The sequence below is a fragment of the Hydra viridissima genome, unplaced genomic scaffold (genome assembly GCF_058129835.1).
Source record: "Hydra viridissima isolate aposymbiotic clone 2 unplaced genomic scaffold, HvirCarnegie_v1 scaffold_6, whole genome shotgun sequence".
NCBI lineage: Eukaryota > Metazoa > Cnidaria > Hydrozoa > Anthoathecata > Hydridae > Hydra > Hydra viridissima.
In genome coordinates, this window is record NW_028324305.1 from 9,192,538 (window position 1) to 9,219,825 (window position 27,288).

Consider the following 27,288-nt stretch of genomic DNA (forward strand, 5'->3'; position numbering starts at 1 on the left):
CCTATGTCAGTTTTAAATTTCTCAAATAATGTTAAATAATTGGTAAATTATTTTACCTCCGCATACTTTTTATTTTAGTTTTACAGATGATTTAATTTTTTCAATTTGAAGGCGTTTTTCTAAAAGGGTATTAGTAATGGTTTCGCAACTTTAAATTGTGGAAAACAGCCACCATAAATTAACAGACCGACCATAACCCGTATTACGGGTTGCTTTTTGCTAGTTTTTATAAATGAAACAACAAAACGCGTAAACAACTATATTAAAAAATTGTTTTTTTAAATAAAAATAAATTTTAATAAGATAAAAATATTATTAATAAAAATTATAGATAAATTAGTAGAAAATCATTTAACAAATTTTTTTCACTTTACTCTGTGTTTCATCTGTTAAGACTCATCATATATACTTTTTTTAAAAATGTACACATTTAGAACAGTTTTGCTAAGTTACATTGTCACTTCTTTACTAATTCTTCCTTCCTTTTTTACAGAGTAAACCCAGTTTTTTTTGGTACTTTTCAGCTATTTTCATCGGTTACCATAGCAACAAGCTACCATCTTACATTATTATTTTTTATAATCAGTATAATATTAAGTGTTTGAATTAAGAAAAAAAAAGTTAACATATGTTGTTTTAAAATTTGTTGGTTATTTGCCCAGTTGAAATATGACATTAGAAAAGTATCCTTTAAAATAAGGAACGAATTTTTAAGCAAAATTCTTGCCTTAAAACAAGGAAATTAACAGGTAATAATTTTCTTAATATAATCAAGCTGGATTACCCGTCTCTTCGCGCGGATTTCTCAGGGTTAGGGTTAGGAGGGGCCGCTGGTGGCCCAAACCTGGTCAAAACCACCGCTCAGGCCTACTTAGTGCCTGTGCCAAATTTGGTATTGGTTGGTCCAGAGGTGTTGACACCTATAGCTAACATTAAACATACAATTATTAATTTTTTATACTTTTACTAGAGAAAATAAGAATGTCTCACTCTTACCTCTAATAAAGAAATAAAATATTAAATGCCTGTAAGAATAATAGAGAGTATTTCTTTATTTTAAGACAGCGGATTGAGTGAAACTTCCTTACTATATTATATAACTACTATTGTACGTTTACTTAATGTACTAATATATATTTTAATTCTCGTATAAAGTACAAGTGCAAACGCAATCAAAATATAGATATATAGCATCAAGAAAATGTATGTATTAACTATCAATAAAATATAAACCACCACAACAAAAGATGCATAACATAAAGAGTGATCAGTTAAAACTTGAAAAATGGAACTTTATATTTTTTTTAGTTGTTATCCTAAAAGAAACAAACTAAAATAAAAAAAAAAAACACTAATTTTATAAAATGAATGATTATACTTTTTACTAAAAATATTTAACTTTTTTATTTTTTATTACATAACCCAGATAATTTATTAAAATAAAAATAAGTCAAAATCAAATAAAACCCCATAGAAAACAAAAAATGCTATCAAAAAAAAAATATATTGCATCTTGATTATTTATAAATTTAACTAAACGTTCAGTTGTCTAAAAAAATCATTTGCGATTGAACAATTAATTGTTTCTGGAATGCCACAAACTTTTTCAAGTAACGAAAACACTTTTTGCAATTCGTCTGGATACTGCAGATCAAAAAAGTAAAACGTTGTCAAAAACAGTAATACCACCTCTGAAACCAGCATCTTCAACCAATAAAGCATTTAAATCCACTTTTATATACATTGCTAATCCAAGTATAAAAAGTAGCATCAACTGTCATACTCTAGTAAAAAAAATATTGTCATTAAAAATTAATACATCCACTCTTTTGTTGCGTCTAATCTATTTTAATTTCTACATTATGTTTGGGAAACTCCGGGGTAACTTTATGAAGTTCCTGCATTTGAATCTTTGGTTTTATAGAGACTCATTTTATTTTTAATTCAAAATTTAGTTAAAACAGATTAGACAAGACATAAAGCGACTGTACAAAGACATAATAAAAATATTTGGTTTAGAAGGATTTCATAAAGCAGCAATATAAACCCTAGATTGGATAATTTAGTATTATTAAATTCAGTAATGTCTTTATTCATCCAAATAAAAGCAGAAAATAAATATAAAATTAACTAATTTAAATTTGAACAACTTGCTCTTTCATTCATATCAAAAAATCTTGGATATTGTTTCAAGAAAAGGGTAGATGACTCATCGAGTACATTTCCGTTCATAAATATAGGAAGATCTAAATTATTACGATAATGATTGGTTAAAAAAACTGAGTTTTATCTGAATTAAAGTTCACCAGCCACTGTGAGCCCCATGCTGTAGCAGAAGTGAGATCCTTTTCAAGCTCAAATGCCCCCTCCAAGCAATCAGAGAGTGTTGGCTTCTTATTATGACAAGAATAAATAGTAGTATCATCAGTAAACAATGCTACCTTAGATATGAGAATGTCTGGAAGATTGTTAATGTAAATTAAAAAGAGTATAGGGCCAAGGATTGAACCTTGAGGAACCCCTGAAGTTACAGAATAAAAAGAAGAGTGCTGTCCATCGAGGACAACTTTTATACTACGATTGGAAAGGAAGGATTCAATAATCTTAAAGATGATACCAGACACACCATAAGAAGAAAGCTTATGGAGAAGACCAGCATGCCAAACTTTATCAAATGCTTTAGAAATGTCAAGAGCAACAGCCTTAACCTCTTCACCTTTATCTAATGCATGATAAAACCTATCGGTTATTACTGTTAGCAAATCAGCTGTAATTGTAACTGAACAAGAAGATCGAAATTCATATTGGTGATCAGAAAGTAAGTTATTAGATTCAAGTCGAGAGATTAAGTGTTTGTTAATTAAAGATTCAAAAACTTTGCTTATGATAGGAAGAAGACTAATGGGACGGTTGTTAGACAAATCAGATCACTCTCCAGAATTTTTGAAAATAGGGATAACAAATGCTGCTTTCAAGCAGGCTGGAAAACAAGACTCTGATAAGCACTTGTTAAATAGTTTTCAAAGTATCAACGACATCTCCGGAGAACACTTCTGCAAGACGATAACAGATATGTTCTCCGGGCCACAAGCTGTAGAAGAGTCTAAGCAGGAAATCACTTTAGATACAGAGCCTGGAGTGATACGAATGTCAAGCAATGGATCAACCAGTTTGACGGCTATATCAGGTAGAACGTAACTAGTGAAATCAAGTCGATATTGATGAAAAATTTTTAGCAAACAATTCAGCTTTGTCTTTAGGTGAGGTGATAAAATCTGAACCATACAAATAGGTGGAACTGCAGATTTGCCCTTATTATTGATACTAATAAAGATTCTCCAGAAGTCACAAGAGCCTAATTTTTGTGATGAAATACGAGATTTCATGACCTGAGAATAGCAGGCTTTGGCGTTAGACAAAACCTTTTTACAATGGTTTCTAGCAGTAATAAACAGACGTCTGTTTTCTGGAGAATTGTTTTGGTGATAGATATGGAAGTAATGATTTCAGTTGGCAATTGCAGCAGCACAATGTGAGGAAAACCATGGAGAAGAGTGAGGTTTGACTTGGAATCGTTGATTGGGAATAAAAGATTCCATGCCAGCCTGAATCCACAAAGTTGTGTAAGAAGCACATTTGTCAACAGGGTGCAATGATAGGGGGATTTAGATGATGAAGAAGAATGAGATAATAGATTTAAAGAGATCAAACGGTGATCAGAAGCACCTAAGGGTGAGTGAGGAGAAACTGAGCACTGACTAGGATCAGAAACAAGACATAAGTCAAGTAGAGAAGGAAGATGATTCGGGTTGTCTGGAAAGTGAGTTGATAAGTTGACTATTTGGGTTAGAGGTTGAGAAAGGCAAAAATTGTGGGCTTTAATGCCTGCTACATGGATGTACAAATGCACAAATGAAATAGAATAAGTATTACTCATAATTAATGCTTGTTTCATGCTTACAGTAGTAAAAATTTATATCAATTAGAGTAAATTGTTTAGAAATTACCTTATAATCTTTGAAATATATAATTTCCTTCATAGAAACTTGTGCTGGACATTGGAATTTTTTTGTGTCTTGCACACTAAAATAACTTTTTTGACAAGAGTGTTCAGTTTTCTAAAATTATTCAAGCAATACTTTAGTAAGGTAAATATTTTTTATTAAAACTATAACTTGGAATTCATGTTATAAACAATAGAGTTTACCTTTGCTTTTGTTTTATCTTGTATGTTTTCTTTCTTGCATTATTGCGATCTGTTCCATGTGAACAATCCAAAACTTTCTGTGCTAAAACCATGAAAGGCACCTCTGCATAAAATCCTTCATTTTCCCATAAAACTTTGTGATTTTCACTATGTATATCTAAATGTGACACGGTCTGCTTTACACTGAAAGCGTTTATACAAAAAATGATACAATAAGTTAACCAAACTTCAATGAGAAACATTGGATTTACAGTAAACACTTAATAACTCAAACATTAACTTCGTAAATTCTAGTAAAGTAGAACCATTTTACAAAGAACCATATACAAAGAAATTGAAATAAACTATGACAACACAATGACATTTAAATATTAACAATATTTAAATGTCATTGCATTGTTACTACTATAAGCTACTGCTCTAAATGTTCGATTTAGAGCAGTAGCTTATAGTATAACTTTTACTAACATGTATTGGAATATTATATTTTGAAGCCACTTTTTTCATTTACATCAAATTTTTTACATCAAAGAAAGTAATTCTGGTTTATAGAAAATTTAAAAAAGAGTTTGAAGTCTGAGGTTGAAGTCTGAAGTCTGCCATGAACTATTTAATTTTAAAAAACAACCTGCTAAATTGGATAAAAAATAAATACACAAATTTCTTACCTAAGAAGAAGAAAAATTAATAACCGCAAAATAATTGCAACTTAATTGTAATTGATAGAGACATTATTTTAAAGCTGAGAAAAAGGCATTTAAAGTTTTTAATTCATCACTGCGTTTGATCTTCTTAATAAAATACATTATAAACTTTCAATTTATAATGTATTTCATTTACCTTTCCAACTATTTTCACTTATTTTCAAAAGTTTGTGTTAAAGAATTTTCTGACAACTCAAACATTTGCATCATAAAGTTGATATTAAATAAATCAAAAAAAGGTTCAAACCTGTGTTACCAAATCCCTTGGGTGTAAACCATGCTACAAAGCGAACAGTGTGTTCTAGTTTGTTTTATGTAACTCAAGGCCTCATTTTCATCTTCATAAAAAAATATATGACTTTTTCTTTTAGCTATAAAAAATTCCTGTTATTAATATCTTCTAACTCTCAAAAGGAAAAAAAAAAAGTCAAACCAAACTTAAGCTATATTTAAATTAGAAATTCATGAAGTCGTTGCTTTGTAAAACATAAAAATGTACAAGTTTTATTTTGTTGATTTAAATAGTTAAATTTAAAAAAACATATTTTTTAAATTTAAATTTATTTTTTGTTAATCATTTAAATGGTTCAAGAATATGCTTAAATATGCTTATTTTAAAAACAAAATCTGAGCCTGCATATGCTTATAAACGTTATGGTTGTATAAAAATGAACTGCAGTGAATAATACAGTATATATATTTAGTATAAAAATGATATTAAATAATAACAATAAACCATTTAAAAAATTGTTAAATAATACCAATAAACAGTATCAAATGACATTATACCAAACAATATAATGTATCAATTCAAATTTATTTATATACCATGGTATATTAGTAAAATATATTGAAATTGATATATTATATTGTACAATAAGTAGTACTATGTGTAATACCATTATATCGTACCATGAAAATACTAATAATAAATGAATTCAAAAATATAAGTAAGGAAATATTTAGCAATAAACTAAGTATAAAGATACACAATAGCAAGTTAAACTTCCTTTTTATCTTTTGTAAATAAAAAGGCGAGTAGCAGCAGTTTGTAAGTTTATTTTAACAAAAAAACTTACAAACTTACTTTTACTTTCATGCATCTTTTAAACTTTTGAAGCACGTGCGAAATAAACGAAAACAACAACATAAGATAAGTTTACACGATAAGTTAATTAATATTAGCATGACGTAACAACAAAGTTCGCATAATTAAAACATATTTTAATTTCCTCATCGTGGGTCATAGTATCTTTCGCTTACCTAAAAAAACGACAGTAAAAAAAAAAAAAAAAAAAAAAACACGTTACGTAAGACTAAGCTATCGAAAACATGAGTCCTAAACTCCTTCAAAATCAGTTGCCAATTACCCAAGTTGTGAGTATTTTTGAGGATAACAATCACTTTTTCAAAAATGTAAAGTATGCAAAAGCAGAAAACGTGGAGTCTAACTTTTACTATTTGGAAGAAACAGATAATGAAAAAATAGGTTTGTTTATTTTTAAATATGCATTTGTGAATCGAGTCTACTGTATACCACGATATTGTATACCACGATCATTCCATACTCTATTGTACACTATTGTATACCACGATCATTCCATATTTCAAATATTTTATAAAATTTAACATAATCTTTATTACTTATTTAAAAAATCTCATGGTATCTTTAAAGTTTTCTTTCTAGGAAAAAAGTTTCATACAAACGCACATTTAACAAGGAGGAATTGAACTCATAAGAATAATCCTAGTTAATTTTTTTTGTGTTAAAATTTCCCTTTTTATATGTATGTATTATTTAGTAATATAATTTCCTTATTATTTACAAAAAGTTTGTATCAATAGATACATAAAAAATATTTTAACAGATAAAAAACTGATAAGGATTTATAATATGAGTGAAAAATTTTTTATATTTAACTGATAATGATTGAACTCATTCTATAAATCCTCGTCATCTTTTTTTTCTGTTAAAATATTTTTTACATATGTATGTATTAATAAAAAAATATTTATATGATTACCAAGATTTCAGTAAAAGATTTTTTTTTCTCATATCAAGCAGATTTTTGAAATATTTTGAGAACCACTTAGTTGATTTTAATGATTTTTTAAAATTGTTTTAAAACAAATTTATCTCCCTTTTCAAATAATGTAAAGGTAATTTTAAAAGATTTGCTTGTAAACAAACAAACAAGCAACAACAACAACAACAACAAAAAAATGTATCTATAAGTATAATCAAGAAAATTCATTTTGGATGAGTGGCTTAAAAGTTGTAGTGTTCCAATTTGCTAGCAAAAAAGTATAAAATTCAATAAAAAAAACTGTCATTTGTATCTTCAAATTGTTGAGTGAAGGTTGTGGATTGGAAAGAATAAAGAGGTCTGTCAAGTTTGTCAAGACTTGATCAAAAGTCTGTCAAAACTTGATCAAAAAGTAATCTTGACAGAAATTCAGCAAAGGCCAAAGATGTGGTTAAATACTGCTGCTAGAAAAGCTCAAAGAAATCAAGATTATACTTTAATGGTTAATGAATCGTACTGCAAACTCAACTGTTTTATACTTCCAAGGCAGCAATTTTATACGATGCCAAAAGAAACAAAGCCTGACATTTTGTTGAAAGCAATTAATACTAAAATATTTGTCAAGAATGTTATAGTTTGGAAAGCCATCTGTTTGTGTAGTTTCAAAAATCAGACAGTTTTAACAAAAGGAAACTTGAATTCCAAAGTTTACATGAAAGAAGGTTTAAAAGAGCGACTTATGCCTATGATCCAAAGGTATGATAATCAGCTTGGTACCATAAATCATGAGTTGTATAAGAAGGGTGAAATGGCAGAAGACATCAATCAATTCTGCCAAATTTGGGGTGTAACATTACAAAATGTTATGAAAACTGTTGCCCAAAAGCTCATGGGAGCTGTCTGTGCTAAATTTAGAAATTAATGTGATCAGCTTGAAGATGATGTTTTCTAAAAGCTATACTGTGCTTGGAGATAATTTTGCTTTAAAGCAATAAAAAAAAATTAATTAAAGTTGGTTTAGTGGTTCTTGAAATATTTAAAAAATCCCATTATCATCCTGGACAGGCTTTATTTTTAAAATAAGTTAACTAGAATGAAGATTTAATAAATATCAAATATACAAAGAAATGGTAGTTATCAACTTTAAACATATTTACTCTTCATGCCCACCTAAATTTTCAAGAAGCTGGTATATCCTTGTTTACTTGAATAGTTTGGTCCAAGTATTTATTATAAAAATGAGATTTTGTTCTGAATTTTTCTGTAGACTTTTTGAAAAGTTATTAGTTTTCTTAATGTTCAATCTTGCTTTTCTTTACTGATAAATATTTTTCATTCTTTATTACTGATAAATATTACCTTCTGCATAAATTTTTTTTCCCCTCAGTAAATAAAGAAAAGTTTCATCACCAAACTGAAATTAATGGGTGTATATGCACAATATGCAATATAAGTTTTCAAAATAGAGATGATCAGGTGGGTAATAATTTTTTTTCTTTCAAAACATTTTTATAAATCTTATGTCTGGGCAGGACAAATAACAAATACATTTGCAAATTAAAATATATTTAAACATCAAAAATAAAAATATTTTAGTCTCCATTATCCTAAATTAAATTAGTTAATAATTTTTTTAACAAAATTAAAAAAATAATTAAAAAATGTTTCTGTAAAGCAAAAACAAAAGATATGCTAGATTTTAGCAAAAATAATTATTAAATAAAAGGTAAATACTTACTTAGGTAATTTTTTAAATTTTACTTTGTCCTACTTTAATCATATATATATATATATATATATATATATATATATATATATATATATATATATATATATATATATATATATATATATATATATATATATATATATATATATATATATATATATATATATATATATATATATATCAAATAGTTTTCAGTAAATTAATTGCAATATATTTAAAAAAGATAAGCAGCTTTTGGTCTCTAAGTTTTTTTTTTTTGTACATGTTGCAAAATTTGAATGGGTTGAGAAGCTCTTTGAAAAAAAGCTGTAATCTTGAGAAGCTCTTTGAAAAAAAGCTGTAATCTTGAAGTTGATGTTTTCAAATAAAGTTGTAAAAACAAGATAACTCTTTTCTCAGGGTTATTTTTGTAATCCTTAAGCCAGAATCTAGGGGTTAAAAAGTTTTATTAAGATTGTATAAATCACTCTAAAATTATTAAAGGTCAAAGTTGCTACTTACCTCTCTAGTTGTTTCAAAAATACTAAAACATTAAAATTTAAATTGAGCTGTTGGATATTTTTGTTTCAAATTTTTGCAATAATATTTTTTTATTAGGGATTACAAATAATTTAAAGATCAACTGAGTGTGCAATATAAGAGTGTCATGGACTTATTGATTTAGCATGAAATGATCCTTGCATGTGTGTTATTAAACACTAATAGTTTACAAAAATATTTTACTTGTAATTTTTATTGTAAAATGTTTTCTAGTTATCTCTGTTTCACAAAATCTATAGTTTAAATAATTTTAGAGGGAGCACTACTTCTTAGATTGGCATCGATTTAATGCTCATCGCAAATCTTCTTCTCAACCTCCTCTGACAGAAGATGATTTTGAGAGTTACATAGGTATTTTTCTCATAGTATTTAAAAAATTCCTTTCTCTTGATAAATAATAACCTGTTAGTATGATCAAATGTTTTAAAGTTACTTCAGGAAATGAGATTATTTTAAATTTATTTTTGATCAAATTACTTAAATTTAGTTGAACTTTGAAAATGATAGTCTCATTATCTGAAGTATTTTTACAACATGATCTTATCTTTTTTTTGTTTGTTGTCACATGATAAGATCTAGCATTCTTTCGTTTAAAACATCCAAAAGTATGTAACTTTATTTAAAGAAACTAAACATAAATGTTAGCATATTTGGTTCACTAGGTTTTACTTTTTTTTTTTTTTTTTTATTTAGTTTAGATAACAATAAATTTGTATTTTTTAGTTTTCACTGTTTCTTGTTCATAAATCAATTTTATTCAATGTTTCATAAGTAATATACTTTAATTCCTCCAAAAAAAATGTTAGTCTTTTTTATTGATTTTTTGACTTCGCAGAATTTAGATAAATTTTTCATAATATAATATCCAAGTTCTGCAAAAGAAAAAACATATATATATCACCTTCATTTATTATGGTGACTTTAGAATATTAGAATCTATCATTACAATACCTATTTTTTTCCTAAAATTTAATTGTGTAACTTTTTAACAAAATCCAAGCAAGTGCAAGTTTGACAATTAATAATTTATTTTCATATTGTTAGATTTTCTCAACCATTTTCTTTTTCAAACTTAATCTTTTATATGTATTAGCTTTTATAATATCTTTTTATGTTGATACTGTCTTAATTAATTAATTTATTTTTTTTAATATAGACTTATAAATTTTGTATCATAGATAATGTACTTTTTTTAGCTTTAGCTTTCCAGAATTTTAAAATTAATAGTAAAAGGGTGATTCCGTGTGAAAACATCCAGGGCATGCAACCCTAAGTCTCAGATTTGCTGATTTTTAAACCACTTACAGATTTTAGTAAATTATGAACATCCTGAAAATTTTCTCATCTAATTTCAATCGCTTTCTAAGATATAGCTATTTAAAGTTTGTCTCCAACCAACAAAAAACCACCATTTTTAAAAATGGTTTTGGTCCTAGCTTCTGTTATATGTGTGTTGGAAAGCTGAAAATTCGTACCTTTACATATTTTGGGCCCACTAATCCAATGAAACAACTTAAAGTATTTAAAAACGAACATAGCACCTAAAATTTAAATGTTTACCACAATTTTACTGGGGCGAGTCAAAACACAAAAATGCTGATGTAGCTCAATTTTTTTTTTTTTTTTGATTTTTTTTAGAATTTGTCTAGACGATAATTCGTCTGACTTTTTTTTCCCGTGAACTTTGGGAAGTTCACGGGAACTTTGGGCAGTTCCCGTGAACTTTGGGAAGTCAGACGAGAAAACTTTGGTTTTTGTGCTAATGCAATTTTTCATCTACCGGAACAAATATGTTCCTGCGGCTTTTCTTTGATCTTTATGAAATATCGTAAAGTTTCGGGGGGTTAATTAAAGGTTGCGCCAAAATTTAGTTAATTAAATTGTCAGTGCTATTCAGAAGCAATATGACAAACGAAAAGGATAATTTAGAGTATGCTTTTAAAATAGTTTGTGATTTATTTTTTATTAAGTCTTTAAAGGATTACCAAAAAGAAGCTTTAATAGCTCTCAGCAATGGCATAGATTGTTTTGTTTGCCAACCAACAGGCTGTGGAAAATCTATTGTGTTTCAATGTTTACCCTTTTTTACCTTCACTTTAAACTTATTAAGAGATGGACAACCACCTGATAGTATTCAATATGAGTATGTACTTAAGATGTGCAGTAATAAAATTGAGTTATTTCTCCGCTTTTGAGTTTAATGAAAGACCAAGAAGACATTCTTAGTAAAAAGGGAATCAAAGTAGCTTCTTCGAAGCATAATCAACAAAAGAAAAATAAACAAGATCAAAAAGAGGTAATATTTATCATTGTTATACATTATTTTAGTTAATGAAGTTTTTCATTTCTCTAGAAAGGGTCTAGTTTTTTGCTGGGTAATTATCCTGAGAAATTATACATTTTTTTTCTGAAATGTTGTTCATAAATTTCGGAATTTTGAGTTTGTTTTCTGTAAAAAACGTTTAAAGTATCATTAATGAATGCAAAATAATTAATAATTTATTTAGAAGCTTTTTATGCTAAATGGTTTTAGCATTCATGATATTTCATTATAAATTATAATTTTTTTTTGAATTGTGGAGTGTTGTTTATTGTTTTAAAGTATATATTGTTTTTTTTTAGGTGAATTGCAATGAAGCAAATGTAATATTTTGTTCACCTGAAGCCATTGTAACAACTTATAGATCAATTGTTAAGGACTCTGCCTTTAATCAGAAACTTGTTGCAATTGCAGTTGATGAAAGCCATTGTGTGAAAAAGTGGTAAGTGATTTTGTTATGTAAATAAACTTGCTACGTAAAGTAAGCATTGATATTTACAACTTCAATGTCAGACATTCTTGTAATACATAAAATTATTTTAAAGTTAAACAGTTTTGCTTATTGAAAAAAAAGATAAATGCATTAGATATAGCATTATATAAGCAACATCTTGTGATTTACATGATTTTATTTATACCTAATTTGTCTGTGATTTTTATAGGGGAAGTTTAAGTACAGAATCAGTTGCATTTCGGTCTCACTACATTAGAATATCAGAATTGCGATCACTTGTCCCTAAAAGAATTCCAGTATTGGCATTGCAACTAAAAGTACTACTGACTTTATCATTGATAATCTTTGTATGCATAATTTAGTTATGATATCATCTACACCAGAAAGAAGAAATATTAAGTACAGCCTAATACATATTGACTCAAGAGATCCAGAGAAATTTTTTTACCCAGTAGTTCAAGATATTCTTTTGAATACTTATACAGCTAAAAGAACTTTAGTCTTTTCTACAACTATGACTGATGTAAGATCAATTTGTAGATACTTTCACAAAGAACTAGGTGAAAAGTATTAAAGCTATCTTGATAGACCATATGGTCAATTTCATTCTAAAACAGATGATGTTGTTAAAAACCACATATTATCCCAGTTTGCAATTGAAGGTGGAACTGTTCGATTTTTGGTTGCAACTATTGCATTTGGAATGGGGTTAGATTGCAAATGCCTTTACACTGCAATCCATTATGGACCACCTTCTAGCATTGATGACTATTTTCAAGAATCTGGGCGGGTTGGTAGAGATGGCCTACAGAGTAATGCGATTCTTTTAGTCTACCCAAGGTGTCTTGTCTTTCAAAAAATTAGCTCTGCTGTAAAAGCATATTGTCGAAATAGGGAAATATGTCGCAGATCAATGCTACTAAAAGAGTTTTCTGCTAAGGAACATAAAATTGACCCGATCCATGATTGCTGTGACATCTGTGAAAAAATATGTCTATGTTGTGGTAGTTATTGTGGGTTAAAAAAACAGTGGTGGAATACAGTATTAACAAAAACTGTTTTAAAACCTGTAGAATTGCGAACAGAACTTTGTTATAGATGTAAACTAATGCTACAAAAACAGTTATTAGAAATTCGCTCCGCACTTGTTGGAAATAAGAATACTCATTGTGGTCCTGATATCTCATCTGGATTTCCAATGGAGGGCATTGCACAAGTAATTGATATAGCATACTTTGGAATGAAAAAAGAGGATTAAAAATACAGAAAAGACCTGTATTTTTAATGAAGATGTATTTGATTCTATTTTAAAGGCAGTTTTTGAGTTATTTTCAGAATATGACCAAGAAGTTTTGTTAGTATGCAGTGGGAGTAGTTCATCCTCTGAAAGCAGCAATAGTAGCAGTTTATCAAATATTATAGAGGATTTGCACTCAAATGTTTCAATGGACTTAACTGACAATTAATTTTAGAAACATGTGTGTTTATACTTTTTATAAATACTATTGAGGACTTAAGTGTCCTGTTTCAGAGCACCGTAAAAGATCTTACCGATGACGCAAAATGTGCCCCAGATGGACACAAGATGTATGTTTTTGAAATACATGTTAAAACATATCAATACCTTTTTTAGACATCTAAAACAACGGTTGTGCCAACTGAATTAATGCTAGCATGACTCAAAAAATGTTGTCTCTGAGGTCAAAGCCAGATCTATAGTGGCCATGTTAGACTTCTAGGTCCCGTAACCATGAAAAACAGTTTTTTCTATGTTACTAAAGTAACTGCTGTTATGAATAAAAATTTCTTGTTCAAATAAATCTTTTTTCTGTGTTTGTCAGTTTAGTTCAAAAAGATTTTGAAATTTAAGATCTTTTGAGATTGGTTTTTTATTGATTTGGTTTCCATGGTAACAGTTCCCAAAGCAGTTTATAATTTTTATGCAAGTTACTCACCATAGAGTTTTTTTACATCCCTGATACACAGTTTCAGCTCTGTTTAAAGGTTTTAATGGTTTAGCGTTATTTTTTTGCAAAAATGTAGCTTTTTTTTTAATTTTGGTTAACGCCCACCCTAAATTGGACTATTGGGATACTAATACACTAATATATAATGGTCTGGAATAAAAAACCCTGAAAACTATTCCCTCCCCAGTACTAGATGATCTAAATCTCCCCAGGCTGAGGTGTTAAAAAAACGCGAGGAGGGGTTATAATACCCAGGTTAATCGAAACATTTTTATAATATTGGGTGTAATGTTGTGTTAGGCAAAGTGTTTTTTTATTTGGGGGGATGGAAGAGGGGGAGGCGGAGAGGTTTAAAAGAATAATAATCAAAATGGGTTTTAATACAAGCTGAATGCTCCCAAAAGAGGCTTAATATCAAATTAATTACTATTTTAAATGCACAATAAAAACTTTATTTTTAAAAATTAGAAACCATTTAAAAAAAAAGATATATATATATATATTGACTTTTGCAAACCTGAAGTAAAACTACTAAAAAAACTATAATATTTATAACAAAATTATTTAGACACACTAATTAGTGGCATAAGCCACCTATTCAAAAAAATCTAGTTATTGATAACAATGATTAAAATGTAACAGCATCTCTGTATTTGTGAAATGATTTAAACCAATTGTGTTGAAAATTATTGAGATATTTTGGAAAGAAGTTTTGCTAGTTAACAGTGTAACAGTATTTATTAAAGCACAAACCTTTAAAAATCTATGTTTATAAACAAAGTGACTTATGCCACTTTCAAAATAAACAGCTCATATAATTCCATATGTTGATATAAAACTTATATTTGATAAGATATTGATTAAGATTACACCTATTTACCTTAGGAAAATAAAAATATTAAAAAAAAAACAAAAAATTAAAGTCACCATAAAGTTACATCCCCGTTACTAGATTATCAATATTATAAATATTCATGTTTTTAAAATCTTCAAATTTCTTGTAAACCCATGATTTGTAACTATTAATGTCAATGTTACTTAGACAATTCTTAGAAAAACCTGGGAAAAGAGTATGTGATCGTCCCTTAATATAATGAAATATTTTAGCATCGTACAGCTGGTCAGCCAGCTGCATGATATCCTTTTTGGTATCAATAGAAATGTGTCTTCCTGATGGAGTTCTAACATGAAGTTGATCATCTACTGATTTCATTATTTCCTGCATTTTTCTATAAGATTTGCTGCATCGTGCAAGTGAACTTTTTGTAATTTGACCTTGGTATTTTGCTAAATCAATTTTAATATGCCTATTTTCATGTTTACATAATTGGTCTAACTCTTTATTTGTATCTACTTTTCCCTTTGTATTTGCAAATCGGTTCCAAATTATTTCATGGGAAAGTGCAGGAGGAAGCAAAAAATTTACTTGAGCTAAGTGGTGCAAAATTTGGTATGCATACTTTGTACGACCATCAAGTTTAAAATAAAGCAGAATAAATTTGTGTAAACGCAATATCTGTTTCCCATCTCCATGCTTTCTAGCATCAATAAAGTTTTTTACCAAAAAACATAAAGTTAATGCATTTTTGCTGTAGTTAAGGATAAAATCTTCATTTATATCAGGCAACAAATTGTATCTTTGTGATTTTTTTTAATATGCTTTTTTAAAGTTTCCATATGAATATATGATTTGTAACAAAATGAGCATTTATAGCCCTTGCATAAAGAAATATCTTCTGACATATCAGGGGTTATATAACCTTCAACAAGGTCTGTAAGAAGTTTGTCCATGAGAAGTTTATTGTAACATTCTTTTCTCTGGTCAGAAAAGTCAAAATTATTTGTAGTAAAATAATGCTTAAATGCAGTTATTAATAATGCATCACTGTATTTGAGTATAAAATCTTCACAAGCATTGATGTCTTTTAACGGGGATGCTGGTACGTGCTTGAAACAAACTCCCAATGTCCTGAGAAGGAGAAGTGTGGTACAATAGATGCCAAACAACCTGTATTTATTTAGAAATTAACATGAACTCAAAGTTTTTAAGTCATGAACTTTGACTTGTGTATTAAAGTATAAAATACAAAATTTAAAAATAATAATAAAAATTAAATTTTTTTTTAATAAACTGCTCTTTATCTTTATGGCCTTTACATTTACTAAAATAAAAATCTAAATTAAAATAGAAAATGCAAAATAAATATATTTAATGGAAATACAAGCTTCAAGAAAATTGCCATATGTATGAAAATCTCCTAAGCAAGGTACTAGTCCTTCTAATCTTGTTGATGGGGTAGAGGAATCTCTCAAATCATCTTGTGCATTTTGATCTCTCTCAACTGTAAGTAGATCACCAACTGAAATTGTTCTTACCAAATGATCTGAGCCGTGACCTGGAACAAGTTTATGCTGAAATTTCATTATTTCAATAATTCCTTCTGTAGTTGCTTCATTATGATCCAAGACACCCAATGGAAACTAAAAATACAGTGAAAAAACTATGGTAATCCTTTAAAGATAACTATTTCAAGTCTGAAAAATTTTTAACCTTGGGGTCTTAGTAGCGTTAGAAAGTGTGGTACTAACTAAGAAAAAATTGAATGACAAAAACACATTAAAAAAATGAAGGAGTCCACCCATGATGTTTTATGATGCTACTGCAACCTCAAGAAAAGTAAAAGCAATCATATTAATTAGAGTTTTTATCATACTCAAAGGATTTTATATAAAAATAATGCATGATTAATACCTTCTTCATAACACCTAAATTTATCAAATAAACATTTTTATTTTCATAAAGGAAATACTTATTACATTTGATAAAATAAGTACTAATCATTTTGCTATTGGTAAAAAAAATTTTTAAAGAAGCTTACCACCTCTGATTTCTGAGTTGTTTGTTGAGAATATTCATGTGAAATGTGAAATACTACATATTTTTTCATCCACTCCAGGTCTTTAAAATATTTAATCAGATCTCTGGAAGCCAAAATTTTAAACTCGTTTTTTAACTGATTTTCATCTTCAGTTGTTGGAAGAATAAGACTCAGTGGAATATTTCTTGTCTCAATTGAAGGTGCTTTTCTACCAATAAGTGAATCAGGTATATCAATTCGATTTTGTACAGCAACGATGTTAAATAAATGTCTATCTACATTTTTTTTTTCAATTGTTTATTGATGAGGTTTTGTTCTTATATCTACATTGTCACCAACAAACATAATTTTAGGCTTAAATAAAATGTCAATATGTAAATTCGATGACTTGACCTTTTTCAGTTCTTTAACTAAAGGATTCCAATCAGGCAATTTAAAAAAGTCAACTTCATCATTAGATTTTGATTCTTCCAATGAAATATCTCCCAGGGAAGTGGTACCTAATAAAACTATATTTTTGTATCAAAATCATTAAATTTGATATTAAATATATCACACCTTTAAAAACATAGAGTGTATGTATGTATGTATGTATGTATGTATGTATGTATGTATGTATGTATGTATGTATGTATGTATGTATGTATGTATGTATGTATGTATGTATGTATGTATGTATGTATGTATGTATCTATATATATATATATAGATACATACATATATATACATATATTTATATATATATATATATACATAAAATTTAATTTTAGGAAAGAAACAAATTTTAACAAAAAAATATAAAACAAAATTCTATTAAGATAAAAGTAAATTTACAAAAGTACCGGAACATTCTGAAGCAAATGAACAGTCAGAATCTACAAAGTTTATTATTGAATTAGCTGCACAGCCATCAAAAAAACTGTCATTCATATTTGAAGATGAATGTGTAAGGCTAGAATCAAGTATATTGTGAGTCAACTCAATTGGAATATCCTCACATTCTTGATTTAAAGCAAAAGATATTTTTGATACTAAACTTGTTGCACTGTATTCTAGATCACAAGATAACAATTTTCCCCCAACACCATGTGTTTTTTCAAGACTGATGTATGTGATAGGCAAATATTAAAGGTTTGAAGTCGATTAAAAGTCATTTTGTCAACTTTTCCTCTTTGAAGAACTAATGAATTAACAATAGCATTAGCATTCATTTGTTGATTATGACACATTAGTAAACAACTAATAGCATTTGTAATTGCAGGTCTTAAAAGTTTTTCTTGTGTTTCTTTTGATAGATCTTGAGTTTCTTGCACATGAAATTGCCATTTCTTTTAAAAAAGGAGCTTTCTCACATAACTCATTATATTGGATTTGATATGAAACTTTATAAGCATTATTAATATCAGGTAGTTTAAATGGTGAAGATGGGTTTTTACATAAAGTGTCTACTTCAAAAGAAACATTAGTGTTGATATAATTAATTATAGAAACATTAAATGCCACTGGATCAAGCTCTTTTAATGCTTTAAAAATCAGAACAATATTTCCTTCAATGACAGATTTAATGACTCTTTTTCTATTTAGAAGAACATTAAATGTGTTAACTTTTGAACTTGATTTATTAGTTAACAAAATCTAAATTAAAAAAAATAATAATAATAACTACTGTGGAAGATTATTAGATTACCCTTAAGTTATTAGATTACCTTTATTAGATAACCCTTAAGTTAATTAGTTAACAAAATCTAAATTAATAATAATAATTATAATAACTACTGTGGAAGATTAATAGATTACCCTTAAGGACTTGTTTTATTAATTTTGTAAACATTTAAAAGTGAGAAAAACTTCTGATATTGATTTTTTAACAAATTTAGAGCCAATGTATGCAACCATTAAACCTTTAATAGAATCAAAACAAAAAATTTTATATATTTTTAAGATTAAAAAAACAAACAATTAGGTCTAACTAATCTGACTAATCAGTTTAACTAATCAGTAACTGATTTAACTAATCAGTCTAATTAGTTACTCCAATTGATATTTCACTAATTAAAACTTTCTCAATTACTTCTTTCTTAAACAATTACTTATTCCTATTTACTCAATATAAATTTGTTTAATTATGAGAACATAGATAAATAGAAAAAGGTATATAGAGAAAAAACTGTTATGATTTCCAAAATTTCCTCAACATAGAAGTGCCTGGTGGTAAATTAATTACTGAATAGAGCAACTTAAATTTACTTATGTTAAAGAAATGTAATTATCTCAAATTTAAAAAATATGACAAAAAGCCAAAAATATGTTTGCCACCCTTTAATTTTTTCATATACATTTTAATGATGATAAATATAATAATACAAAATAAAAATATAAACTACCTCTAAACTACCTTCATCAAGCTCCATTTCTTTGTTAGAAAATATTCTACTATCCATGTCTTCTGCTGTTGGTGTAGATGTCAGTATTCTTTGTGAGTTTTCTTTAAGAATTTCACGACCTCTTGCAATGGCATTTATATTTTTTTGTATTTTTGCTAATGTTCTTTTTACATTTGTATAGCATGTTTTACAAATACAATTATAGTCATTTGAATAACTTAACTTTTCATTTATGATTTTTTCTATATTTAGGCCAGCCTCTGTTATTTTTCCCTTATTGTCCCATAGATTAATTTTCATAGAACCATCATCATAGGATGAATACTTTTGTGTGATATTATTAAGACATAAAATGCACACATTTAGTACACTAGGAGGTAAGGAAACCTCAGAAGATTTTGACCTTTTTTTTGGTAATGGTAAAATGTTTGTTTTTTTAAGCATTGAATCATCGTGATCTTTGCATTGAAAATCAATTAACTTATCCTCCATTTGTTAAAAACTGGATACCATGTTGCAATAGAAGAGTACACCAAAACTTGTGATTATATAAAAAGCAAAACAAAATGTTTGAATTTAACAAATTAAACTTGAATTTAATCTGACTGAACTTGGCCACTACTTACGAGTAAGAAAAGAAAGAGATGAAAAAATTATTATTTTTATGAATCTGCAATCAGAAAAAACATTAATTTGAAAGTACAAAGTACGGGTTTACATAATATATTTGACATATATTTAAATTAGGTAAAATGGTTGATAGTTGGTTGAAAATAGTTGATTTTTAATAACTGTTTTTAAAAAGTTTATTACCCCCGTCCTTAAACCTGCGAACCGTAATTATATTTCGCCATTATTCATTTTTTTAAATAACCAAAGTTTTCTCGTCTGACTTCCCAAAGTTCACGGGGAAAAAAAGTCAGACGAATTATCGTCTAGAATTTGTCCTGAATAGTTAAGTTATAGTTTTTAGAAAGAATTGGAGAGTGGTCTTTTCTAAAACAGAAATAAAAACATGATCAAATCTACTTAAAGTTAGTGCTTAAAAACAGGTATTTTGATAAATTAAATGAGAAAAAAAAAGGTGTAATTGTTGTTTCTCACATTAACTAACTTCACATTCATATATTGCTAAATGCCAAACTCGCTATTTGAAGGAGCTAAAAAATAATTTAGGTAACAATGAATGTATTATACAGCCAGATTTTTCAGAGAACTATCAATTTTGTTATACAGGATGAAATACAAAGTTATCATTGGAATAAACAACAATGTACACTACATCCTGTTGTTATATATATAAAGGAAATTTCTGAAACAAATATTCAGCATAAGTCGTTCTGTTTTTTAAGTGATGACAATGATCATGATACATGCTTTGTGTATGAATTTCAGAAGAAAATTGTAGAGTACATTAAAGAACATTTAGTTGATATCTTAAAAATTTATCATTTTTCTGATGGATGTTCTGATCGTTATAAAAACTATAAAAACTTTATTAATCTATGCCACCATAAGGAAGATTTCAAGATTACAGCTGAATGGGTGTTTTTTTGCAACCAGCCATGGAAAATCCACTTGTGATGGCATAGGTGGTACTGTTAAAAAAATAACAGCAAAAGCAAGGTTGCAAAGATCATTAGAAAACTAAATATTGACAGTTGATGATATGCTTGAGTTTTGCATCACCAGTATAAACACAATCATATTTTATAAAATTACCAAAGAAACAGTTAGTTCAAGGTGACAGCAACTAAAGGAGCATTTTGAAACAGGAAAAACTGTTCCAGGTACCAGACGTTATCATCATTACATACCCATTTAAATATTTGAAATTAGTTTTAAAGGAACAAGCGAACATTAATGTGTTGACAGATTTATATTGTCAAAAGCAGTAATGTCTGATGTTGCAATTGTACTAAATCTAAATGATTTTGTTGCATGCAAGTAAGATTCCTTTTGGTGGATAGTAATGGTTACAGAGATAGATATTACTACAAATGATATTCAAATTAAGTTTATGCACCCTCACAGTCCTTTTCAAAACTTCATTTGGCCACAGATGGATGATATCTGTTGGGTACCATTGTCAAGTTTAATCAAAGTCCCAACAACAAAATCAGGGTGAACATATAACATTGATGTGAATAATTATAACACTATAACTAATAAATTTTAATTTTTTTGAGTTTCTAATTTTTAAATTTTGTATGTTACTTTTATTTCTTGAACTTCTTTTCAAGTACTCTATTTGTTTTGGAGCCTATTTTTTTTAAGTTTATTTATCTTAGTTTGATAAATATGAAACTAATGTTTTATAAGTAATAAATTTAAGTAAATTTGAAGATGTTTTTATTTCTGTTTTAAGTCTGCAATCTTATTCTTTGTAACTCCAACTAAACTATTTAATATAACCTCTGAAAAAAAACAACAAAATTTGCGATATACATCTGCATTTATATAATCTCCCCCTTTGAAATAATAATTTTTAGGATCAGATTCTATAAAATTACAAAGAACACAGAAACAGCTAGTCAACAACAACTTAAAGGACAGTTTGATGTTGCCAAAACAGTTTCAGTTATAAAACTGTCAAATTACACCCTTTTTTTCTCATTTAATTTATCAAAATGCCTGTTTTTAAGCACTAACTTTAAGTAGATTTGATCATGTTTTTATTTCTGTTTTAGAAAAGACCACTCTCCAATTCTTTGTAATAACTATAACTTAACTATTCAGGACAAATTTTTAAAAAAATTAAAAAAAAAAAAAATTGAGCTACATCAGCATTTTTGTGGTTTGACTCGCCCCAGTAAAATTGTGGTAAACAGTTAAATTTTAGTTGTTATGTTCGTTTTTAAATACTTTAAGTTGTTTCATTGGATTTGTGGGCCCAAAATATGTAAAGGTACAAATTTTCAGCTTTCCAACACACATATAACAGAAGCTAGGACCAAAACCATTTTTAAAAATGGTGGTTTTTTGTTGGTTGGAGACAAACTTTAAATAGCTATATCTTAGAAAGCGATTGAAATTAGATGAGAAAATTTTTAGGATGTTCATAATTTACTAAAATCTGTAAGTGGTTTAAAAATCAGCAAAATCTGAGACTTAGGGTTGCATTTTCAAAAAAAATTGGAATTTCACATGGAATCACCCTAAAGTGATTACAAAAATTATATTACATAATACACCTTGCACAGAAAGTTTAAATGCATTTGTTTTTTTGTAAGTTATGTTAAGTTTAGACTGGTACAAAGAAAATGCAATGCAGGGTCCATATTTCCTTTTTTTTTTTTTTTTTTTTTTTTTTCTTAGCTAACTATTAGTTATGAAAAAAACACAACTTTGAAACAAAAGAATAAAATCTTTTCTGAAATGAAATATTAAACACAATTAATCAAAAAATTAGCAAGAAGAAAGTGTCATAAAGTTTAAACACATTTACTATTTTTTTTTGTGAAATATATTTCTATGGAATATGACCCCGTTGTTTTTGATGCATGCTTGTAAATGCCTTGGCATTGTTTCTACAAGGTTTTCAATCATCTTGATTGGTATTTCAAGCCACAAATTTTTCAGTTCTTTTTTGAGCACTTCATGAATAGTTGCTTGCTTTTTTATTAGTTAATAATCTATGGAGTTTATATATTTTGGACCATTTTGTTGAAATATTATTCAACTCATACCTGGCCAAGGTATGAGTTGAATAATATTTTCAGAAAAATGGTCCAAGATTGAATGTGCTGTATGGCATGGAACAGTTTTGATCAGCCTGGAATAAATTGCAATCAGCCTGAAATCGCAAATCAGCCTGAAATAATAAGCAAAATTTTCAAAATGTCACAATATCCATACTGGTTCAATCTTTCTTTGTATATTTTATGTCAGCCAATGCCTGAGCCTTACATGTATCCCCATATGCTAACAGAGCCTCCTTCTTTTTGAATATGGCTTTGTATATGTTGCTTCCATTATTTTTCCATACTTTTGCGTTGAACAAATCTCTTGTTTTTTCTGTTAATAATTTCAAAATTTGGCTCATTTTTAAAGATAATCATTTTCCATTGTTCAACTGAATAATTTAATTGTTCTTTGCACTACTCCTTCAGTTTTTGGTGAACAATTAATGTCAACAAAGCTTTCTTACAGCATGAAACCAATTTAATTCTTTTTTGCTAATAACTTAATGTTGTATGACTGTTTTGTCTACAAGCAAATTATTGATTTCTGCACTCAAAGCTGATGCTCTTGCTTTTGTGTTGCATCTGCTTCACTTGTAAAGAATATTTTCATTGCATACTGACAGTTTTTTTGGGCACAATACAAGGTTTATCATTGACACTATCAGTTGATAAGTAATTTTTTATTATTTTACCAATGCTGAATTCAGAAATATTTAAGTGTCTGCTGATTTCTTGATTGCTCATTTTCATTTTATGCAAGCCAATGATTTACCATTTGGTTTTCAATGAGACAGCTCTTTTACCCATGAAAATATAATCTTTTGACCAAGTTTTATCAGTTAAAAATTGCTGAAGGTTGAATCAAATCATAGATGCAGTCTTTATGCAAAATAAAATAAGAACAAGGATGCAATTACAACATACTAATGCAAGCAGGCTGTTGAGTGATAAAAATACAAAAGAGTGCAAGAAAATATCTATCAATTAACTAGAGTTATGGTTTTTCTTATTAAAGTGCGTTTAAACTTTACTTTAAAAAATTGAAAGGATTTAAGGAGCACCCATCAAATACTAAAATGTGATTTATTTATTGATATATAAAAATTGTATTAGTGGTTTTATAATTAAGTTCCTAAATATAATTCTGCTGCTGCAATTCTTAATTCGCATTTGAAATTTCAGCCAATTTACATAAGTTAAAAAGAAAAAAAATGTGACTAGAATTTATAAAATGAAAATAAAATATTGAAATACACATTTTTTCTTAACTCTAAAACTTTATTTAAAAACTCCCAAAAAAAAATTGTATTCATAAGTATTTTTTTGAGTTCAATAATGAAAAGTTTAATAAAAATCATTTGTTGTAATATTTAATTTGAACACTGTGTATCAGTCAAACTATTTTTTTTTTCAATTAATTTTGTTTTCTTTAGGTGAGTGTTGTAGCATATCTGGTTCAGATTCAGAATCTGATGAAATTTCTGCAATGTTGACTAAAGAATCAGTGAACAAGGAAATTTTTGACAAAGCAAGAAATAAAGAAAACATTTTTACAAAAAATTCTTTAAAAGTGTTCTATATTACAGAACAGAAAACTTTATTTTCAGTTTACAAAAATTTATTAATTCAGGTATGATTTCTAGTAGTTGAATATATTTTTATAATTTAAGTAATTGTTAAAATATTTTTAGATTAGAGTTTAAAACGATTTCCTAAAATGTTTTTGTTAATCAAAATCTCTTAACCACTGAAGTAAGATTTATTTAAACTATTACTATATCTAAGTGATAGCTTTGCTAATAATACAATGTGTATATAGCAAATAAAGTGATTTTATTGACAAAGGCAAATTAAAGTTAGAATTTATTCTTATATTTAAATTTTTAAAAATCTAAAAAAAATTTAGGGCAAATAACTTATAAATGGCTAGGTCTGGTTAAGTGCCACTTTTTGTAATGCTTTTTCTTATATAACTTAAATATTTGGGGAAGGTGTCTAAATTGTTCAGTTTGTACTTTTAAAAACATGCTATAAATATAACTGTCTAAAGTTGGTGAGAAACTTTTGTCTTAATGGTGAATATATCATTATAAAAAAAGAAGTCACTTTTTATGTTTTTTAAACTTATTAAAATACTTTTTCTTATATTTCTCAAAAAGGTACAGTGATATAAGCATATATTTAAAAATTACTTAAGCAAGTGCGTATATAGCACAACTCAGACTGTCCAATTACTAACCATCTATTTGACCAATTAATAGCTATGTTAGTTATAAGTATTTTTTAAGTTACTGTTAATATTTATTTATATATTTTAAAATATATATATTTTAATATTTTAACTATAAATGACATTTTAAAATTAGTTTACAAATTAGGTCAACACAATTCATGAAGTATGTTACATTGCTTAGCAAGAAATACAAAATAAAATTTAAATATAATATCTTATCAGAAAATTAGTAGTGCTTATTCAAGCAACAGCATAGAAATATGGTTCTGAGATAGTCTAAAGGAACATCAGTTGTTTGACAATTGATGTCAATCCCAAAGTTTGCTTAAAGCTTTTTTGCACTTTCAATAATTTTTAGTAAAATAGGTATTCTTGTTATACTTTCTTCTGTTTGGAATATACAAAGCTAGACTTCAGTTAGATTTTAAATCTCCCAATATTGTTACAGTATAGGATGCCAAAAATCTTCTGGAAAAAGAGAAGCCATTAGGGTAAACTGACCAATGTCTGGCCACATCGTACTTATTGTTTAAAAATAAAAGTTCATGAAGTGTTATATGAATAAATTAGCATTTATATGAGATATTTAGGGATGGATGTAATTAAAAAAATTAAACTTGGTATGTGTTAACAAAATCAAACTTGGTATGTGTTTAAGCATCAATTTTTTAAGACATAATTTCTTTTATAAATTATTATTATTATTATTGTTTTTGAATTAACTTTTTTTAAACTTCTGCATATTTGTTATCCAGGGCTTCTGAAGAATATAACCAAAAAAAAATTTCTGTTTCAATTCAAATTTCTTTTTTTTCTTTAATGATTTGAGTGGGATAATGTTAAAACATCAGAATTTTGATAGACACTTGAACCTGTTATTTTTCTTTTGTTCATGGCATAATTTTGAGTATTAACATTACCTGTAACAACATTTTTTACTGAGTATGATTAGTAATTGCATATGGTCAAAATTTAATATTAAAGAATGTTTTGTTGCTAAAAATGTTGAAATAGAAAAGTAAACATCTGCTTCAGTTGATATTATTGATTGATGAATATTGTATTCTACTGTTTCACAACAGTCATTAGATGCTTGAGGTTTTTTAACAGGCTCCATTTTTTTGATGATTGACTTCTATGTATAAAGAACAAGACATGTAAGCTTCAGCTGGACTTATTTTTGGATTATATAAGTAAATTCTGCTAGCTCAAAAACAAATAATATTATTAAGGGTAACAAATTTTTTTCAATCCTGCTTCATCAATTCTCAAAAATTTGCTCTTGAAACTAGTGTTTCTAGAAAATTGCTAATTAAATGTTCACATGCTTTTCTGGAAACTTTCTTAAGCCAAAAAACAGATTGAAGCCAGTTAGAATTGCAAACTGGCAACTCAACAAAAAATATTTTGTTTGCCAAAGCTACATCTATTAACTCTACAATTGTGTGAGTCATGACCAATCTAAAACAAGTAATTGATGTCTGTCAGAACTGTTTTTTTGAAAGAAATGATTTGGTACACCAGAGAAAAGCAACTCCTTGCTTAGTCCTACCACTGTCAGAAACACTCCAGCTGTAAAGTGACCTATTTCCATTGCACTGATAAAAGCTATAACAGTGATTTCTTTCCAATACCTGATGTATGACTATGTAGATGCTTTACTCCTTTTTTAGCAATTATTTTCCCTGGGTGATAATCAAACTGTATTCTAGTCTCATTCATATTATATATGTTCTGTGATTTATTATTTAATTTAATTTCTATTAATATATTTTTAAGATTAGAAGAGTATGTTGTAACTTTGCAAGCATTTATACACTAATGACTTACAGCAACTTACCTTCTGGTTGACATAAAATTATGCATTTGTGCCTTCACCCATCCCATGCCACCATTTTTCAGAAGGTTTTTGAATGAATTTTTATTCTTTGCAGCAAAGTTTTCAGTATATTTTAGTTTTTTATAGTTTATAACATCTGATGATCGCTATTGCGTGAAACTTAAGTAATGTTATATAAACCAAACTAATTATTTAGTTTGTATAATAATAATAATAATAATATATTTGCTCTACTTATACTATGCTGTATTGAGTACTCTTACTGGAAATATTAATATAATTTCTATTATATTAATATTTCCAGTAAGAGTGCTCAAT

At 27.6% G+C, this 27,288-nt stretch overlaps 1 protein-coding gene and 4 pseudogenes across 3 annotated transcripts in view; 2 read left to right on the forward strand and 3 right to left on the reverse strand.

The window, feature by feature from the left end:
* LOC145190453 (tRNA endonuclease ANKZF1-like) overlaps positions 1 to 27,288 on the forward strand; it is a 67,851-nt gene that overhangs the window by 12,923 nt on the left and 27,640 nt on the right. The window contains exons 2-6 of one of the 2 annotated variants that reach the window (XM_090091856.1): positions 6,190 to 6,400; positions 8,326 to 8,414; positions 9,462 to 9,558; positions 19,250 to 19,303; positions 24,331 to 24,527. In XM_090091856.1, the coding sequence (XP_089947982.1) occupies positions 6,244 to 6,400; positions 8,326 to 8,414; positions 9,462 to 9,558; positions 19,250 to 19,303; positions 24,331 to 24,527 (594 nt within the window). In that variant the 5' untranslated portion in view covers positions 6,190 to 6,243. Of the gene's footprint in view, positions 1 to 6,154; positions 6,401 to 8,325; positions 8,415 to 9,461; positions 9,559 to 19,249; positions 19,304 to 24,330; positions 24,528 to 27,288 lie in introns of those variants that run through there. The other variant, XM_090091857.1, reaches the window with a different exon arrangement.
* On the reverse strand, positions 1,428 to 6,030 carry LOC149886921 (uncharacterized; annotated as a pseudogene). The gene is made up of 4 exons (XR_016453777.1): positions 5,999 to 6,030; positions 4,208 to 5,282; positions 4,008 to 4,118; positions 1,428 to 1,784 (listed from the first exon to the last, which is right to left on the reverse strand). The product of XR_016453777.1 is annotated as an uncharacterized LOC149886921 (transcript).
* LOC149886922 (uncharacterized) lies at positions 2,090 to 3,955 on the reverse strand (annotated as a pseudogene).
* LOC149886923 (uncharacterized) lies at positions 14,883 to 19,238 on the reverse strand (annotated as a pseudogene).
* LOC149886924 (uncharacterized) lies at positions 19,564 to 21,390 on the forward strand (annotated as a pseudogene).